Source organism: Planococcus citri, chromosome 1 (assembly GCF_950023065.1).
Source record: "Planococcus citri chromosome 1, ihPlaCitr1.1, whole genome shotgun sequence".
NCBI classification, from domain to species: Eukaryota; Metazoa; Arthropoda; class Insecta; order Hemiptera; family Pseudococcidae; genus Planococcus; species Planococcus citri.
Window position 1 is genome coordinate 20,528,870 of NC_088677.1, and position 20,148 is coordinate 20,549,017.

The 20,148-nt window shown below is 35.2% G+C and overlaps 2 protein-coding genes across 3 annotated transcripts; both read left to right on the plus strand.

Moving 5' to 3' along the window:
* Window positions 1-2,070: 2,070 nt before the first annotated feature.
* LOC135849785 (uncharacterized) lies at window positions 2,071-5,400 on the plus strand. The gene is made up of 5 exons (XM_065370363.1): window positions 2,071-2,273; window positions 2,354-3,993; window positions 4,070-4,282; window positions 4,362-4,587; window positions 4,659-5,400. Exons 2-5 carry the CDS (start codon window positions 2,430-2,432, stop codon window positions 4,717-4,719), a joined length of 2,064 nt encoding a protein of 687 aa, XP_065226435.1. The 5' UTR covers window positions 2,071-2,273; window positions 2,354-2,429; the 3' UTR covers window positions 4,720-5,400.
* A 4,447-nt stretch (window positions 5,401-9,847) lies between these two features.
* Window positions 9,848-13,544, plus strand: Vkor (Vitamin-K epoxide reductase). Of its 2 annotated transcripts, none has more exons than XM_065370367.1 (4): window positions 9,848-10,000; window positions 10,468-10,799; window positions 10,893-11,002; window positions 13,307-13,544. In XM_065370367.1, the coding sequence occupies exons 2-4, from the start codon at window positions 10,594-10,596 to the stop codon at window positions 13,519-13,521; spliced, it is 531 nt and encodes a 176-aa protein (XP_065226439.1). In that variant the 5' UTR covers window positions 9,848-10,000; window positions 10,468-10,593; the 3' UTR covers window positions 13,522-13,544. The 2 variants fall into 2 exon arrangements, with proteins under 2 accessions (XP_065226439.1, XP_065226440.1); XM_065370368.1 differs by having other exon boundaries at window positions 9,858-10,000; window positions 10,471-10,799.
* Window positions 13,545-20,148: the final 6,604 nt, after the last annotated feature.

Sequence of the window (20,148 nt, forward strand, 5' to 3'; positions counted from 1 at the left end):
ACAACTTTGATTAAACTCAAATAACTTTCAAATCATGAAAGCTAGACCTAAAATAAAAAAATAAAATGAAGAGGATTCTGGATGAAATCAATCAATGAACATTTCCACAGTTTAAAACCCTATGTAAGTACCTACTCAGTAAAAATTTTGAGTAACGTGAAGTATGACTTATTTTATTATTGAATTTGAATTGATTTTTTAATTTTTAATTTTGATAGCGGGTAATTTGATATTGAATTATCGATATCTAATTATCTTTCTACCTACAACGTCGTCAACTTTTGAGTTCATGAGTTGAATAACTCAAAAAAAGGTCAACATTTTCTCCGAATGGCGAATCGAATATTACTTTTTAAACTACAAATACCTATGGACAGTGTTGTCATAACGTTATTCATAACGTAACGAAAAAACAAAAAAACGGAAAAAACCGGAATTTTTTCCGTTATAATAACGTAACGATAAACGAAAACGAAATTTGTTGCAGAAGAAACCGTAACGAAATTATAACGTTACAAAAAATCTTAATGCTATAACGAAACGGAAAACGAAAAAAATTCCGTTATTTTTTCGTTTTTTTTTTCGCTTTTTTCTTCAATTTTTTGGGGAAAATGATTAAAAAATGATTAATCAATAAAAAATTGAAAAAGTTGGTTTGAAAATTGAAAAATACACTGTACTTGAAAATGAAATTTATGTAAAAATTTATGAGCAGAAATATACACATGTCACATGTATCGAAAAATCAAGGTGTCTAACAGGTCCTATACTGGCCCCATTAGTCCTATTGAACTCCTACTTTTTTTTTCAATAGGTAAGAGGGCCCTAGAGCCCTGCGCCGCCGCGCCGCGCCGCCGCCGCCACCGATTTTTCAAACATTTTTCAAGCCGCCGCCGCCGTTTCAAAAATTACTTCAGCCGCCGCAGCCGCCGCCGAGTAATCTGCTCGGCTGAGCCGGCTCAACTCACTCAATCAGCAAATTTCAGGAGGATTTTTCGAATATTTTGACTTTTTCAAAAACAAAAATCAAAACTTTTCGTCATTAAAAACAGCCAATCTTTTCAGCTCGGAAAAAATTGGTATTTTCATTTGAGAAGTTGAATTTGATTTTGCTTTCCAATTTTTATTTTGGGGTAATTTTAAAATTTACGAAAAATTACCCCAAAATTTCAACTTTGTAGCCGGCTGAGCCGCCGCCGAGCAAAATTTTGGCAGCCGCCAAGACTTTCGGCTGGAATCGGTTCCGCCGCCAGCCACAGTGCTGCGCGTACTGTAGCCGCCGCCGATCATTCGATCATTTTGCTGTCGGCGCAGGGCTCTAGGTAAGACTTTTTTTCAAATTTTAAATTTTTCCTCCTTTTAACGGAATTTTGAACAAACTTTGTAGAAAAGGGCTCATTTTTGACTTTGCATAAAGTGGCTCAATTGACATAAAAGTTCACCTATTAAAAAAATGTTGCAAAAATAGAGAAAAGTGCTTAAAAGTTGGAATGAAATTGCATAAAGTTACTGAGAAATGAAGGTACAATTTAGGTATACTGACCAACCCTGTACTTTTTTCAGTTTTTTTTTTCAGAGAAACCCCCAATTTGGGCATTTTTGTGCTATAACGAAAAACGAAACGAAATAACGAAATAACGGAAAAACAAAATGATGTAATAACGTTAAACGAAAAACATAACGTAACGGAATTATCTGTGCAACGAAATAACGGAAAAATAACGTAACGAAAAATTTCACAAATCTGAAACGAAACGATATAACGTAACGAAAAAAAAATTTCGTTATGACAACACTGGTTTGGAATTTCACCCATTCAACCTCCTCACGATGGTCTTCCCCTCCCCCCCCAAACAATGTTCTAGTCTAGCATTTTTCTATCAAAAGTTATTACAGGTCAAATCTTTTTTCCATTAGTCCATGTCCATTACATTATTTCAAAAGTAAAAATTCAATCAAAATTCAAAATTGAATGAAAAATGAAATGGAAAACAGCGAGAAGTAAAACAGCTGCGCTCTCTAGTCTCTACAAGCGGAGGTGAGCGAAATAGCGCGGAGATTTCTGTCTTCCCTCTATCCCCTATGCTGTCTATTTATTTATAGGATAAATTCGCTTTGATAATCCAAAGATAACCCTAATTTTCAATAAAACTTTCGTGGAAAACGAAAATCAATTAAGCGTTTCTCATGTTTTCGAAGAAATCAATCGAATCTTTCAAAGTGTAACGTTCAAAAGTTGAATTTCGTGTCAAGGTTTTGCCAATTCGAGCGAGGTAAGAGTATCGACCAAATTTACTAATTGAAATGCTTATCTGTTGCAGTATTTGTACACAACTTTTGTTTTTCGTTACAGTTTAATGGCATATAGAATGTAATCCAAATGGAGCTTTTTCACGTACTCGACATGAGTATGAGGAAAGGTGTATCAAATGGCTGCTTGCGGAAAGTTGAACGATATCAGAACGGAATTAAAATCAGTTCCCGTTGATAATGAATGTTTAAACGCAGTTCGTGCTTTGCACCAAACAGTGGTTTGTTTAAGGACAGCTTTAGAAAGATCGCAAAGTGAACTGCATCTGTTGAAGAAAAAAGTACCCAGTCGGAGTTCTAGTCGTAAATATGATATCGCTATCGAGCAATTATCATTAGAGAACCACGTTCTAAGACGTAAGATCTTAGCTGCTAAAAACAAGAACACATTATTCGATCGTGGTGCCAAAATTAAATGCTTCTCGATGGATAATATTTCTCAAGATACGCAAACCGAAGACAGAGAAAACGAGACGAACGAACCGTTACCACCTGAAGCCAATGGTAACGTACGAGATGATTCCAAAGATGAGGAAAAAAGCGACGAGGATAATCAGTTCATGTTCTTCAAAACTAAAACCGACTCAGAGGAGTCCGAAGAAGTCGACGATATCGAACTGATATTCACCACCGAAGATACCAAAGTTATAAGTTTACACGAAGAACTCGAGCCTATTTCCGACGATGGCGAACCGTACGAATCCAAGTCGGAAATTAATCATCACGGTATCGCGACGCAATCGGTTTTAGTCGAGACTGATATTTCCAAATGCGGTATAGTTTACAAAGACGAAGACACATTGCTGAGTCCAATCAGTCAAGCCGGATTGAGTAATTCATTTCGTAATGCGCTCAAGAAGCAGGACCATCCCGTCAAAAGAAAACCCACCAGCAGGTTAGCTCAGGCTCCGGTCAAACCTGTGGTAAGCTTAGTGCGACCTGTACTGAACGAGAATAACGCATCTATGCGCGACTCCGAAGCCCAGACTGATATTTCGGCCGTACCGCCTAGTTGGAAATCTGAAAGTTTCCTAGTGAATAACAAAGCGTCTCAAAACTTCCCCACATTACCGTCTAAATTCGCAATACCTATAAAAGAACATCATCAAAAACCTCCGTTGAAATTGACCGAAAAAACGCAAGAAGCTAGACGAATATTACTATCCGATATAAATTTCACTAGCATGGTACCGGAGCTATCGAGAAGTGTGGATCATTTATGCCATAACGGTGTTCGTTTACCTAGCACCGGTTTACAGACTCCTTTCGCCATGAAGTACTTGAAAAGTCCAGCTTTAGCTAGCACTGGTTCGTCGTATTCTAGATTCGAGTTCCAAGTGGCTAACTCTAGTAATTCTAATTGGAATTGTTACGAAAATTCGTACGCATCGGATCAAGACCGATCGGCGCAAGATTTACATGCCAAACGAAGACAATCTTGGAGACCATCGATGTACTCTCTGGATGCGTATTACGTTAATCGTACCTCATCCGTTCCTCCTTCGCCTACGTTGAGACGACATTCGGCTGCATTATCGTATTCTCCTTCGGCGAACGCAGAGACTCAGTTTTATTACCCACTACCAGATAAATTTAGCGTCAAGACTTTTTCCAATTCGACTTTGAAAAATGCCAGCGTTACGTCCATTAATCGTAAACCAAAGGCTAAAGTTTCCTTCAAAGGTAAACGTTCGAATTCATGTTGAATTTTAGCTACGGTTTCGTACAATTTATTTCATAAACGTTTCTCATTTTACAGAATCACTCCTTTCAAAAAATACAGGATCTCGCCAGTCATTACCGAACATGTACGTTGATACTGAAAGCGGCGAAGAATCGACAGATTCACTCATAGACGAATCGGAAGAATGTGTTAGGAAATCGATAGATTCTACGTTGACCGCTATAGATTGGCCATATGTTGGTTATCGTTACGTTGGACGTACTCATTCGGTGCCGAATTTATTCTTAGGTACCTATAGAATGATATATGTATGTATAACCGAACAAAAATCAGTACCTTTTACTAACATTTTTATATTTATTTACAGAATTTTCGCCACCGCTCTCAGCCAGGCCATTTATCGCTAGATCTGTCCACGACTTGAAAATTAATTACTTCGTTAAAGTAATCAATAAAGAAGGTAGAGTAGTCGGAGGAAGAATCCAATTCGTCGGAAACATTCCGGGTATATCAGAACCGTACATCGGTGTACTGCTACCTCCAAGTTTGGGTGAAACAGACGGAACATTCCAAGAATTACGATATTTTTCATGGTAAATTCAATTTTTTCTTTTTCAATTTTGTACCATAATTTTTGATAATCATATTTTTTCTTCCATTTTAGTGAAAAAAATTGCGGTCTGTTTGTCCCATTTCGTAAAGTTGTGATGGCATGGAAGGTGTAATATTGTTTCGATGATTTTCTACGATACGCACCCTACCTAATTAATAAATTCACTTACCATATTGTATTTTTTAAGTACCTCTACCTATTATACTTAATCGCTTTTTTATCGAAAAATGTTTTTTCCAAATGCTCTTACCGCTGATATGACTTGATTTTTTTTCGTCGTTTTTCTTCACTTTTTTTTTCTTTATTTGTTGAGTTTACAGCGCTTTTTACATTTTGTTTTCTGTGTTTTTTATTTCTATTTTTTCGCGTTTCGTTTGTTACTGTTTGTATCGTGAGTATTTCACCTAAACTGTATTATTTTTCTAGTCACGTTTTAAACTATAATATTGGTTGAAAGGAACGATCAGTTTACTAGAGACTGGAACTACATACGAATGGATTCACAGCTATTTTGCGGTTTCCGCTTTGTTACCTCTTTTTAACGTAGTATAAAATGGAAAGAATCAGTCAAATTGAATAATAATCAAACAACGAATATTATAATTAAGAAATTTTAGCAATAATTCTTCCATTTTATCTATTGAAAAAAAATACCTTCGGTAATTTTCCAGGCAAGACTTTTGCATTTTATTAAAGACTATAATATGTAATTCTCAACGTATGCCATATGTTACTCTGTCTCTCTTGTTAGTCTTACTTTTAATGTTAAATAAACGATATTTTTGTTTGTGTATTTAGAAGTTCGTTTTTGTTCGGAACGTTGTGATTGCATTGAAAAAGGAACTTTTGTCTTTTCAGTATATTTTTCCTTTTCTCAATGAACACTTTGAACTTGGAGTATTATTGAAGCTTTGAAAACGTTTTCTATTTTTTTCTCTATTGAAAATGAGAATGGACGCCCTTTCATCATTTTCTGTTTTTGATCGTTTTTTTTAGATCCACAACCACATTGAAAGTACCTACATACAAATACAATGATGACATTTATTCAGTTCCCATTTTCTATCATTCTTTTATATCCTGAAAATAAGAAATATGAAGTTTTAGTCTTCAATTCCTTTTTTTTATGTCTTTTAACAAAATTATTTAATGAAATTATCAACAATCATGCCAGTAAAAATGACGACAACAACAACAACGAGTAAGTATTTAGAAGCAGAAAATACTTTTATTTTCCTAATAAGTAAAAGTAAATCAAATCAAAGAAAGAAGAAACTCGTAGAACGCAATCACAGGTTGTACATTATTTTTGGCTAGTCATTTTCCCTTAATTTTCCAGGTTTTCCAGACCATTTTTTCCAATTTTTTATACCTACTCAGCCCGTACTTAACCTTGCGGTAGTGGCATCCAATTTTTTTCGTGAGTGGTCGCATAACAGTCTGTCAGACCGGGTCATTTTTTTACACTGATTATTGTATTAATTGGCATAATTGATGCCTTTTAAAGGCCAAAAAGGTTAGCGTAGTGTCAAATTTGCCTAATTACTTTTTGAAAGGGCATTTTTTGCATTCAGTCAAAGTTCAAAACTCAGCTTGAAGTGAATAATGTAAAAATGCAAACTTTTCAATATTTTTTTTTAATAAATAGATAAATAAATAATTTACTGAAACCGAGTTTGAATTCAAAAATCATCCTAAACTTTTTTTTTCAGTAATTCACCTTAAGGTCATTTTTTATACATATCAAATATCAATATGACGTATCTACGAAAAAAACGCCTTAAGGTGAAAGTTTTTTGGTCAATCTCTAAAATTTACTCCTTCGAAAATTGTGTAGGCAATTTTTGTGCCGCGTCAGTGTTTCTTGCACGTAAATGATGCCAATACGCCTACCCACATGATGGATGGGGTTTCAACCTCAACTGGTCTGTGAGACAGTTATGCGACCAACGGAGGGTTTTAAATTAAAGAAAAAGTTGCTGGAGAGGGGGGTAATTTTTTTATGCATTTCTCTTCAAGCTGGATATTTTTTCCAGGGATTGTACTCAAATTTTTCTCAAAAAAAGTGACTAACAAATTTTCAATTTAAAAAAAAAGAGCTGACCAAAAAACCAGAGAGTGCATCACGTAATTTTGCCTTCAAAAAATTGTAATTTTGCTGACAAAGTGACAATACCTAATCAAAATTTTAACGTGCTGAGCACGGTGGTCTGTGGCCAGGGCCCATCCCATACACAGTATGACACAAAAGTAGTGCCCGGTGGCTTTTATTTCTAAGTGGAAAGAGCTAGCGAGATGAATGAAGCGACGTTGAGTAGGGAAAAATAAGAGCGTTCAAAAGTGACCTTGAAAATTTCAGGCCCATGCATAGGGTGTTCACACTGTCCACGAATTGAAAAACCAGTTTGGTCAAAAAATTCAAACCGGTTTTTATTGGCGCAATGTATTCTACACACTAAGGCGACAAAAACGTGATATGAATTTTTTGAAACCGGTTCATTAATTCGCAACCAGTTAACACAAAATACCCAAAAATTGTAGATGGCGAAAAAAGCTTGAAACAAAAGTTGTAGAGAGTGAAAAATTACACAATTCTGTCTTCTGTCTGATCACATTATGAAACCGCGGTTGATTGGTTCGCATTTAGCAACCAGTTTTTGACTATCACCTAAAAATTGGAGATAGGGAAAAAAACTTGAAATAAAAGTTGTAGAATGTGAAAAATTGCACCATTTTCGCTGATCGGATTTTGAAACTGGTTTATTAATTCGCAACCAGTCAACACAAAATACCCAAGAATTGTAGATGGAGAAAAAAGCTTGAAACAAAAGTTGTAGAGTTTGAAAAATAACATAATTCTGCGTAATCACATTTTGAAACCGGTTTATTGGCTCGCATTTAGCAACCAGTTTTTGACAATCACCTAAAAATTGGAGATAGAGAAAAAAGCTTACATCAAAAGTTTGTAGAGCGTGAAAAATTGAACCATTTTCGCTGATCGGATTTTGAAACCGGTTCATTAATTCGCAACCAGTTATCGAAAATTATTCAAAATTGTAGATGGAGAAAAAAGCTTGAAACAAAAGTTGTAGAGTTTGAAAAATAACACAATTCTGTGTAATCACATTTTGAAACCAGTTCATTTATTCGCAGCAAGCCATCGAAAAGATACTGGGTTGTTAATTAATTAGCTATAATAGGTACCTATTCAAAATCTGATCAGCAAAAATGGTTCAATTTTTCACACACTTGTCAAATACTGGTTGCTAAATGCGAACTAATGAACCGGTTTCAAAATGTGATTTGACAGAATTGTGTAATTTTTCACTCTCTACAACTTGTGTTTCAAGCTTTTTTCGCCATCTACAATTTTTGGGTATTTTGTGTTAACTGGGTGCGAATTAATGAACCGGTTTCAAAAAATTCATATCACGTTTTTGTCGCCTTAGTGTGTAGAATACATTGCGCCAATAAAAACCGGTTTGAATTTTTTGACCAAACTGGTTTTTCAATTCGTGGACAGTGTGAACACCCTGTGCATGGGCCTGAAATTTTCAAGGTCACTTTTCAACGCTCTTATTTTTCCCTACTCAACGCCGCTTCATTCATCTCGCTTGCTCTTTCCACTTAGAAATAAAAGTCACCGGGCACTATACTCTTGCGTCATACTGTAGAAGTTTCTTGAGAAGGGGAGGAGGGAGGGGGTTCCACTGAAAATTTGCCAACATGATATAAGGGGGGGGGGGAGGAATAAATTTTTCCGATTGATAATTTATGACTCCTTGAAATTTTCATTTTATGTTTTGGATTTTTGGGGGCCCAAAATGTGATTTTTTTTAAATTTTAAAACGGGAAACAGATTGAGCCGAGCGAAGAAAGGGCGAAAGTTGACATTTTTTTCAGGAAGTTGATTTTGAAAAAAAAAGAGTGCTGGTTCGAAAGAACCGAGGGCAAAAACTTTTGGAAATTTGTACTTTTGAGAAGCATAAAAAGTGAAAAACAATACTTACGTATTATGTGAGAAGTTGAATTTTTCACTTTAAAAAATTTAAAGTTAAACGCTGTTTTTTTTTTTTTTTTTTTTTTAGAAATTTTTAATTTTGAAAAAGAAAAGAAAACAAGCCCGAGCGATGTGTGGTCTCGAAAAGTAGAAAATACCCAACATCAATTTCAATGTAAGAATTCATGCAGTTTTTCTGATCTCAACTTTTTAAAAATGTTATTGTCATCAGTAGTTTCTTGAAATTTTAAGTGCGAAGAAGAGAAAATATTCAAGAATAATGATTCAACATTTAAAAAAAAACAAAAAACAGAAACTTTACATTTCGATTTTAAAAAATTCAACTGAAATGTCGCAGTTAAGAGATAGCATTAAATGATATCACAACGATTTGAAAAAAATGAAACATATCTACATAAATTTAACCAAGCAATTTTTTTTTCTTCGAGAATTTTGATTAAAATTTTGAAAAATAAGGAAATTTGAGAAAAAAAAATTCAGAAAAAGTAACTTCTAGTAACCAAAATTTTAAAGAAGTGACCAAAAGTTACTATTAGTACCTAACTTGAGTATCTTAGTTATGCAAACAATAAGTAACCGAGTACCTACCATTCCTGTTCTTTGGATATGAAACAAAGCTAAACTTTGAATGAAAACTTTTTTAATTTAAAAAAAAAAATTAAAACATCCAAAAACTCTTAAAATTTAAAAGTCAAAACTTTATGATATGTTATTTCCATACTTGGTGCTTTGTGTTTCATAAGGTGCATTTTTCCAAAATTCCAGGGATTTCGCGTAATTCCCTGAGTTTTTTAGATTTGCAAAACTCCCTGACTTTCCTCGGTTTCCCAGATTATCCAGATGGATAAATGGACATCTAAGCTAAATGTCTTTCTTTGTATGGACGTGTAGAAAATAATCAATCATGATTCATGAATCGTATAATTGCTTTCAACAGAATACGCGAATGAACTTTTTTTAAAATTTTTTTATTTTGTTAAATTAAGACCTTACTATTATTAAAAAGACTCGACTAAAAAACGGAAAAAACAAACACGATTAACGATTATTATACATTATACCTACCAAATAAAGAGTTTGACTGAAGCGTGAAGCCTGAAATGCGAAGAAGATGCGAAAATACGTAATTAATTGGCAAAAGGTCGGTGGGTGCGCTGAGCTGAGGCTGCGGCTGTACCGCGCTGCGCCAGGCGTCACCACTTTGATGATCTAAATTGCGACTGCGACCGCGACCGCGTGCCAATCTTGGTCCTTGGTCCGATATTACGTTGGCAGCTTTTAAATTAGTAAAGCGATTAGCGAAGCATCGGCTCTATCAATTTTACGATTTGTTGGTGTTGATACGTGTACTTTACATATACTCGTATAAGTGGTGAGTACCTACATTGCATACCTATTTGTACTCTTGTATTCTTTATTCTTTTCCTCAGCATGTTTGCGTAGGTACCTACTTGGCCACATGGCCAGAGGCGTAGCCAGGATTTTCTCAAAGAGGGGGCAAAACCACACTTTTAGCCATGAAAAATCGAAATTAGAAGTAATTTTCAGAAAACCTTTCGTGATATGGGATAATTTTATAAAAAAATGAAGGTAAAATTACAAAAGTTTTTTTTTAAAAAAATGTGTACTAAAATGAAAAAGCGTCCATTTTTGCATGTTTTATTTCAAATTTTCACTTTCAAGGGGAGGGTTGTGGCCCCCTTTGCACCTTCCTTCTGGCTATACCACTGTACTTGGCCCTTGGGCGTGTACGCACTTCAGCTTATACGATACCTACCTATTACTTATACCTACTCCTATGTACAAAATATTATGTATATTATGTATATTCAATTTCAGTAGCAGGGCTGCTGAAAAACTGAGATGATTTTCACGTGAACAGCGTTAGAGTAAACATCAACGGTCACTGGTCGGTAGTATTTTACGAGTAAATAAAGATAAGGTAACCAGACGTCATACAGTGCGATGCAGCAAGACGAGATGCGAATTTATGGCAATGGGTCGTCGACCAGAGATATCGGAAATAAAAGCTTGCTAACGATTAATCTAATCGGATTGCTCTTATCAGTTTACGCTTATCACGTCAGCGTTTCTAAACGAGCCGAACCTAATTACCGAGCTTTATGCGATTTATCGCCAGCGATGAGCTGTTCCACAGTTCTCACTTCACCGTAAGTACCTACCGAGTACAGTAGCTGTCGCATCTTCAATATGGTACTAGCGTTAGGGTTAGAAAATTATCGAGTTTGCGTCTCCGGTTGCAGGTACAGTACCGGATTTGGAATTATGCGATATTTTGTAGATGAATCATCCGCATGGAATGCTACAAATTCGGCCGTTGGCATCTTTTACTATCTCATATTCGCCCTACTAAGTAAGTATGGTTAAGTACCTACTAACAAGGGAACCCCACCCCCTCCAGCACACGCGATAATCTCCGATTGGATTGGAATGAAACTAGGACTGTCGGAAAGAGGACCTCGAAAAATCCTCATCTCCCAATTTTCAGCAGCTCAAGTTGATTTTGAAGAGTTTGTACATGGTTGGGGGGGGGAGAGACTGTCGTTTTTCAAATTCACCAAAAAGATGAGAAAAAAACGAAAAAAATTATGTTTTCTGACTGGACAACCGGATCCGGCCAATGATGGTATGAGTGGATCAGGATATCTAGAAGTGTGTCTTTGGCCAAAATCAAAAAATCAACTTGAGCAGCTGAAAATGAAGGGGGTTGGTTTGGAGATTTTTGAGGCTCTCTTTCGATCAGTCCGAGTTTCATTCTAATCCAATCGGAGATTATCACTGTGGTGGTGGGGGTAGGGGGGTTCGTTGTATTGTAATCACTAGGATGGCCCTTATTTTTACTTGGAGGGATAAACATTTTTGATTTTTTGGGGGTACCCTCCCTCAGTTTTCTGAGACCAAAAGTCATAATAGGTAATTTTGTTCATTTTTCAAAGTAGGTACTACTGACCCCCATGATCAAAATTGGATTTTGGCTCTTGGATTTTGAAAACGTATAGTGCCCCTTCAATTTTCAAGATAGGCAACTTGTTCATCTTATCTCACGTGTTTTTTTACTCATACCCGGTTATAGTTGGGAAATCCACTTAAGGATCTATTGCACCCCCCTTCCCCCCGATCGATCCATCGGGACAACTTTTTCCGTAAAGGGGGAGTCCTAAGGAACATTTCTGGCTCTCGTCCTCAAAAAAAAGTGGCCCTATTTACAAAATGGCGGCCATTTTGATTGACAGGTCAGCCGAAATCGCAGATTTTGCGTTCCAACATAGGACTAGCATAAAATTTTCTAACCCGTACAAAGGTAGATCGAAAGATCAGGCAAAAATTTATCAGCTGTCAAAATTTCAAGTGCTAAAGTGCGTTTTTTGATTTTTGGAGAATTTTTGAAAATCAAATCAAATTTAGGCCAAAAATGAGGGAAAAATCAAAATTTTACCAAATTGACCAAGAAATCTGAAATTTGGAATATATCCTATTTTCGTCGTGGCAAATCGATTGGAAACTGTTTCAAACCGTTTTGAGCAGTTCTGGAGCCTCCAACAGATTTTTAGAACTCGAAATTCCCACAAAATTTCATCTAATGGAGTTGGATAGCCGAAATTTATACTGCAAACTAATTTCAATACGCTACGAAGTTAACTCCAGGGGGATTTTAAGTCGTTTTGGAGCCTCCACCGACTTTTTGAAAATTACTGAAGCCTCCAGCAGATTTCTGAAACTTTAAATTTTCACAAAATTTCATCAAACGGAGATAGAGAGTCGAAATTCATTCTGCAAACTAATTTCAATACGCTACTTACGTTTTAAAAGACTTGAAATCCCCCTGGAGTTGACTTCGTAGCGTATTGAAATTAGTTTGCAGAGTAAATTTCGGCTATCCAACTCCATTAGATGAAATTTTGTGGGAATTTCGAGTTCTAAAAATCTGCTGGAGGCACTAGAACTGCTCAAAACGGTTTGAAACAGTTTCCAATCGATTTGCCATGTCGAAAATAGGATATATTCCAAATTTCAGCTTTCTTGGTCAATTTGGTAAAATTTTGATTTTTCCCCTCATTTTTGGCCTAAATTTGATTTTCAAAAATTCACCAAAAATCGAAAAACGCACTTTAGCACTTGAAATTTTGACAGCTGATGAATTTTTTCCTGATCTTTCGACCTCCCTATGTTGGAACGCAAATTCTGCAATTTCGGCTGACCTGTCAACCAAAATGTCCGCCATTTTGTAAGTAGGGCCACTTTTTTTTTAGTAAAAGGGTTAGAAATGTTCCTTAGGACTCTCCCTTTAAGAAAAAAGTTGTCCCGGAGGATCGACCGGGGGGGGGGTGCAACAGATCCTTAAGCGGGCTCCCCGAGTGGTCCGTTTTCTCGGGAAAAAAGACATAATAGGTAGGTAATTTTGTTCATTTTTCAAGGTCTTACTGACCCCCATGGTCAAAATTGGATTTTGGCTCTTAGATTTTAAAAACGTATTTTGCCCCTTTAATTTTCAAGACAGGCAACTTGTTCATCTTACGTGTTTTTTTACTCGTACCTGGTCTGAAGTTTACGTACCACCATTCCCCGGACACGCCATTATTATATTACCTACCTTACTAATGATTAGTGATTGTTGAAGATGACATTTTCATTTAGATGTATATTTTTTTCATTGCAGGTTTTTGCAACAACTCGTTGGTGTGTAAATGTCAATTTGTATTGACAGTCATCTCGAATCTGGGTTCTGTGTATTTAGCAGCCGTTTTGATAATTTTGCGCGATGTATGCTTCGTATGTGTTTCTACGTATTTTATAAACGCGTTGAATTATTTGTTTTTATCGCGTAAACTTGAAGCATTGAATGAAAATTACAAAGTAATTAAATGTAATTGAAATACATGCTTAGACCTACTTAACTGTATGCTACTCACTCTCTCACTTACTCACTCACTCGCCTACGTACAAGAAAAAACTCGCATGAGCGAGAGCGACAACAATTTAATTGTCCATATTGAGGTCAAGCCAAAATTGCAGATTTTGCTTTACAAATTCCAACATAAGACTCTGACGAAATTTTTTGACCTGGACAAAGCTAGATCGAAAGAACATGTAAAAAATTATCAGCACCCGAAATTTCAAGCGCTGAAGTGCATTTTTCGATTTTTGGGGAATTCTTAAAAATCAGATTTAAGTTAAGCCAAAAATGATGAACAAAATCAAAATTTTTTCCAAATTGACCTAGGAAACTGAAATTTGGCAAATACCCTATTTTCGACCGGCAAAATCGATTCGAAATTGTTTCAAACCGTGTTGAGCAGTTCTGGAGCCTCCAGCAAATTTTTGAAACTTAAAATTTCATCAAATTCACACTATTAAATGGATTTCAGGCGAGTTTGAGTCATTCTGGAACCTACAGTGACTTTTTGAAAATTCTTGGAGCCTCCAGTAGATTTTTGAAACTTGAAATTTCCAAAAAATTTCATCAAATGTAGTTGGAAAGCGGAAATTTATTCTGTAAACTACCTAATTTCAATCCAGTACGATGTCGATTGCAGCTAGATTTTAAGTCCTTTTGGAGATTCCAGCAACTTTTTGGAAATTACTGGAGCCTTCAGTAAATTTTTGAAACTTCAAATTTCTACAAAATTGCATTAAAGGAAGTTCTTGAACTTTCTGTAAGCTGTAGGAATTTTCAAAATGTCGCTGGAGGCTCCAAAATGACTTGAACCAACCTGTTGAAATTGAAGTGAAGTGAGTCCATTTCGTCTTTCTATCTTGAATCTTGTTACAATGTCCCCCTAATTACCTGATTTCAGTTTGGTGGATTATACGAGTGAACCTGCTCTTTGCTCGGACTCTGCCCTCCATCTTCACCCCTTTCGTTATTTATTACCCCTTCGTCGTTTGGCAAATAATCGTTTGCGCTTCTGATTGTTATTAGCAGAAGCGCAAACGATTGAAAATTTTTTTTCCCGATCGTCAGTATAACAGCCAGCAGGGGTTCCTAAAATAGCATCAAAATGTCAAACATCTGATTATGTTATTCATTTTAAGTTCACTTTGACAGTGTATTGTTCAAAAAGTAACCAACCAATTTTTAGGTAGGTACTTGTATGAAATTTTAAGGGTATTATTTTGGAGTATTTTGTTCAACATATCAAATATGGTCAGTGGTCTGTACCTAGGACCTACAGACATCAATTTTTGATATTTTTCAACTTTGGGGGCTTCATACAAGGGGACCAGAATTATCGGAGGACCAAGGAGTGTTTTTCTTGAAAATGTGGTTATTTAAAAGTAGGCACTTATTCTGTCCAGAAACGAAACATTTTCAAAAAATGTGTACAGACTACAGATATGAATTTCTCATTATTCGTTGATTTTTTTTCAATTTTGAGGGGTTTTATAGGGAACCATCATTATTTGGGAGACTCGGGGAAGGGTTTTGTTGAAACAAAGCTTATTCAGGAAAATTCTGGCGATAAATGAAAAATTTCCAAAAATCTACAAACATTAATTTTTCATATTTTTTTATTTTTCCCAGATTGGGTGGGGGCTCCATAAAAGAGAGCCAACGTCATTTAGGAGTCCAACAAAGGATTTTTCTTGAAAAAGGGCGGGGGGGGTTATGTAGAACAATTCTAATGTGGAAATGAGACATTTTTCAAACAATTTATTTTGATTTATCCAGGTAGAGAATGTTTTTACCCAATTCATCATTTCAGGATTTAATTTGAATCATTATTACGATACAAAAATCATGGTAAGGGGATAATTAAAGCGTATTCAAATCAAGAGTAGGCGACTAGTAATTTTATTCTGATAGGTGACGGTAGCATTCGATGGCGATAGCGCGGGCGTCGCTCGACGACTCGATATTGTTGTCGTGATACTTAGCAAACATCGCTAATCCCTTTTGACAAGCGAAATTACAAATTTTTAATTTAAATATTCGCAGCGTCACCCTCTAAAACATTGTTAATCGTTTAGAATCGAAATCAAATGACGTCATCAGTTGTACATTTTCAAAAATCCAGCTCCAGAATAGTTCAGAAAGACCATTAGGTACCTAATCGATCGTTTTGAAAGTAAAAAGTATAGTACGGATTTTTCCAAAAAAAAGAGGTTAAAAATCTTAAAATTTAGTAAGGTCAAAAATCTAAAAATTTTCAAAAAAAGGAGGCCAAAAGTTACATAGGTACATCAATTATTAATGATGGTGAAAAGGGCATGAGTGGATAAGATGGGTGATTTGGCCTTTTGCTCCTAGTGTAACGAAATCTTAGGAGTAGGTAAGTACCATTGAGGCATGTTCACTGACGAAGTTTCAGACCTCAATTGTGAGTGGTCCTTGAGTAATGAGCTTTTTACTCAAAATGGTTTTTATTTTTTTTCTCTAGATTGGCTTGACCGATTTCTTTCAAACTTGAACCAACTTACAGATCATCAAAAGGGCTTTAATTGAAAAAATTGACAGCTCACCCCCCCCACCATTTTACCCCCTCCAAATATTAAAATCAAACTTTCAACCCCTTCCTTACCTAAGAACCCCAAGAGGTAAACTTTTTAAACCAACATTTTTAGATGCGTTTTTAACCCTAGAATAACATATATTTTGCTCAAAATTTTATTTTATTGGGCACATGGTAAAAAATGAGAAAAAGTGAGGGTGCTTAATGATTTTTATAGAGTAGTAATGAGAACAACAGAATAAGGATGAAGTTGACGTGATTCTTCCCATACTATTACTGTTTATATCGATATTTGACGATAATCAGAGTGCCAAATCAGTCGGACCCTCATTTCAGCATCCGTGCCCCCGCCCCCCCCAATTTGGGGGACAGAACAAAACTAGCAATATGGGTGTCTTTTTCATATAAATTGACCCTCCCAAACACGAATATGAACTCGAAATAAGCATCAGACTCTTCTGAATACCATATTTATAGAGGATAAGTGCAATATAAAGTGAATTAGATTGAGCTTTCCTCAACTACAATGAAAAAATCTAAACAGTAGACAATAAAAATGTAAGGATAAAAGAAAATAACCAGGAGGTATTATACAATATTTTAAAAAATCAGTCATCATCGTCTCCAAATTCTGCATCACTATTTTCATCAATAGAGGTTAAAGTGTCATCTAAGTCAAAAATTTTGCTCAGTATTTGAGCAGGTCTGGGTATTCTTGCCAAATATCTTCCAATACTCAAGTAATAAATGATTGCTGCGATATGGGAGCAACAACCTACTGTCCGAATAAAATGATTCAAACTGATGTAGATATACCTACTTACATTATTCCAACTTGAATTTTTTCTATAAATACTTACACCATTGCGAGTGTACATAGTTTCCCATCTAGGCCCATTCCCTCAAAATATGGTATTCAGAAGAGTCTGATGCTTATTTCGAGTTCATATTCGTGTTTGGGAGGGTCAATTTATATGAAAAAGACACCCATATTGCTAGTTTTGTTCTACCCCCAAATTGGGGGGGGGGGCGGGGGCGGGGCACGGATGCTGAAATAAGAGTCCGACTGATTTGGCACTCTGATTATCGTCAAATATCGATATAAACAGTAATAGTATGGGAAGAATCACGTCAACTTCATCCTTATTCTGTTGTTCTCATTACTACTCTATAAAAATCATTAAGCACCCTCACTTTTTCTCATTTTTTACCATGTGCCCAATAAAATAAAATTTTGAGCAAAATATATGTTATTCTAGGGTTAAAAACGCATCTAAAAATGTTGGTTTAAAAAGTTTACCTCTTGGGGTTCTTAGGTAAGGAAGGGGTTGAAAGTTTGATTTTAATATTTGGAGGGGGTAAAATGGTGGGGGGGGGTGAGCTGTCAATTTTTTCAATTAAAGCCCTTTTGATGATCTGTAAGTTGGTTCAAGTTTGAAAGAAATCGGTCAAGCCAATCTAGAGAAAAAAAATAAAAACCATTTTGAGTAAAAAGCTCATTACTCAAGGACCACTCACAATTGAGGTCTGAAACTTCGTCAGTGAACATGCCTCAATGGTACTTACCTACTCCTAAGATTTCGTTACACTAGGAACAAAAGTCCAAATCACCCATCTTATCCACTCATGCCCTTTGATTTTGAGACTGCAGAATCCAGATTGTTCATCAAATGTGATTAACGTTCAAAAAATGCATAAGAAAATGAATCACCTTTAGTCGAAATTTCGGAAAAGCCTCATATTCCTTCACAAAAATTGTCACTTCCCCCCCTCCCCCCCCAAAAAAATTTCTTGCTTTTTACTTCAATTTATTTTCAGGTACTCATTTTTTACTCTCATGTATTCTCACTTGTGTTCATTGGAAACATAATAAATTTAAATTTTGTTACTTTTGTAAATTATTTTTATCTTTATGTAACTGTTTTTTTTTTTTTTCGGAAAAAACTAATTACCTAATCTCGTCTTAACAAATAATTGCTATCCAACGAAATTTTTAATATCTTTTCTCATTTTCTGTATTTTAAATAGAGGATTACTCGATCACTATGACAAATATGAATACTGGTATTTGAAGATTATTGAAAATTATGCATGGGATGATTTTTAAAGCGGGGTCGAGTATGCGGATCCTGAAAAAAATTACACCGATGGAAAGGGGATGAAATTTCCTTTACTATAGTATAAAAAATTTCGGAGAATTTCTGCAATTCTTCACCATTACTTGGAAATTTTTTTCCATTCATTCGCATATTTTTAACAGCGAAGTGCAAGAGTAGGTATTTGTTTAAATTATTGCAATTAGCTTCTGAGGCAATGGAGAGTTCGCCAATATTTAATAATAAGTCCCAATTTTACCGTAATTTTATAATTAAGTACTTATCAATAAAAAAAAAAATTCAATTTTATTAGAATTCATCGTCACTGGTTTCCCAAAAGTTTCTCTAGCCGCAGGCCGCAGGCCCGCAGTAAATATTCTGGTGAAGTGAAGGTGAATTTAGGGTGAACGAACTCTAGTGAACGCCGAACGGCATGAACGAAATGAAAATGAACGGCTTGCTCGCCTTCAGGAGCTGCATCTTTTTAAATTTATTTTAAAATTCTGCTTAAAATTTAAAATAAATAAACTGTAATCTAATCTTTAGTTTCGTAATTTTATTGAAAGATTCATGAAATACAACAATACATAGGTACCTACTTAATATTTAAATCTTATACTTCACACTCACAGGCAAAGCCGCAAAGGCAATTTCGAAAGCATTTGTCAAATACATTAAACATTTGCTTATGAGGCGAATAAAAACCAGAATGACCAATACAAAATACAACAGTGAATTTAGAATTTTAGAAGAATAAACACACATCAGTGACTTTAGAAAATCTTAGAAAAAGTATAGTATCCCTATTCAATACATTCGCATACGTCCTTCGAAATCGGAACTTGTGACAACAGATTTCACAATGTGCACAACTTCATCTTCCTTAGGGTGGATTTCCAGGTTTTGCGGAGAGCGTAATAGAGTTACCAAGTTGCCATATTCTCTTGCAGTTTATTATGTTTCTCATTTGAGTCATTTGCTCTCTTCAGTCATCTGCCTCCGTCAACTGCTTGGATAGATGAATCTTGAGTCTTGACTTCACGTCGCAATGCTTCAATCGCTTGTCTCTGTCTCTGTCTCTCTTGTCTCGACATTATTTATACTCAATTCAATCGAAATATCAAAAATAATTGAACAAAATCACCACGTACGTATTCAATATCTGGAATTTGAAAAAAAAGGAAAATAATAGTAAATACCTAACAGAAAAAAATCGAAAAAGTTTTCAAACCTTCAATAATTTAATTTACAACCACAAAGAATAATTCATAAAGTGTTCAGTTCATTGAGAATTTTGAGATTCTGATTCAAATATTGAATTGAACTTTGAACCTCAAAGATTATAAGCTTTGAAGTTGAACTTTGAAGTTTGAAGTTCCTTTTAAACAGGGCTTAAAACCACCAAAACCAAAACCAAATAAAACCACCACAACCATTGTTTTTCAATTGGTTTTAACCACTACCACAACCATTTCAGCTTCTTTCTACACATTTCAAAAACAACAACAACCAAAAACCAATACGTTGGAAAAAAAATTGGATTGAAAAAACCAAAACCACCAAATAATTGTGTTCTTTGGAGAAAACCACAACCACAAGAACCATTTCAATTTTCAAATGTAACCATAACCAATAACAACCAATTCATGAAATGGTTCTTTTTGGTTTCTGCAATTTTTTTCAATTTTTCCAGACCAGTGATGAAAATTTTCTGTTTTTTGGTCTCAAATCAGACAATACTCGTACCTTAATTTGTTTTTTGGTAAATTTATTTGAAAATTCCAAAATTTTTTGATATCAAAACCATCACAACCACCAAAATCATTTGAAAATTTGAAATGGTTTTTCATATCAAAAACCACCACTACCTCAAAAAAAAGTATTATTACAAAACCAAAACCACATCCACCTATATTAAAAAAAAATTGAAACCATTTCAAAACCAGAACCAG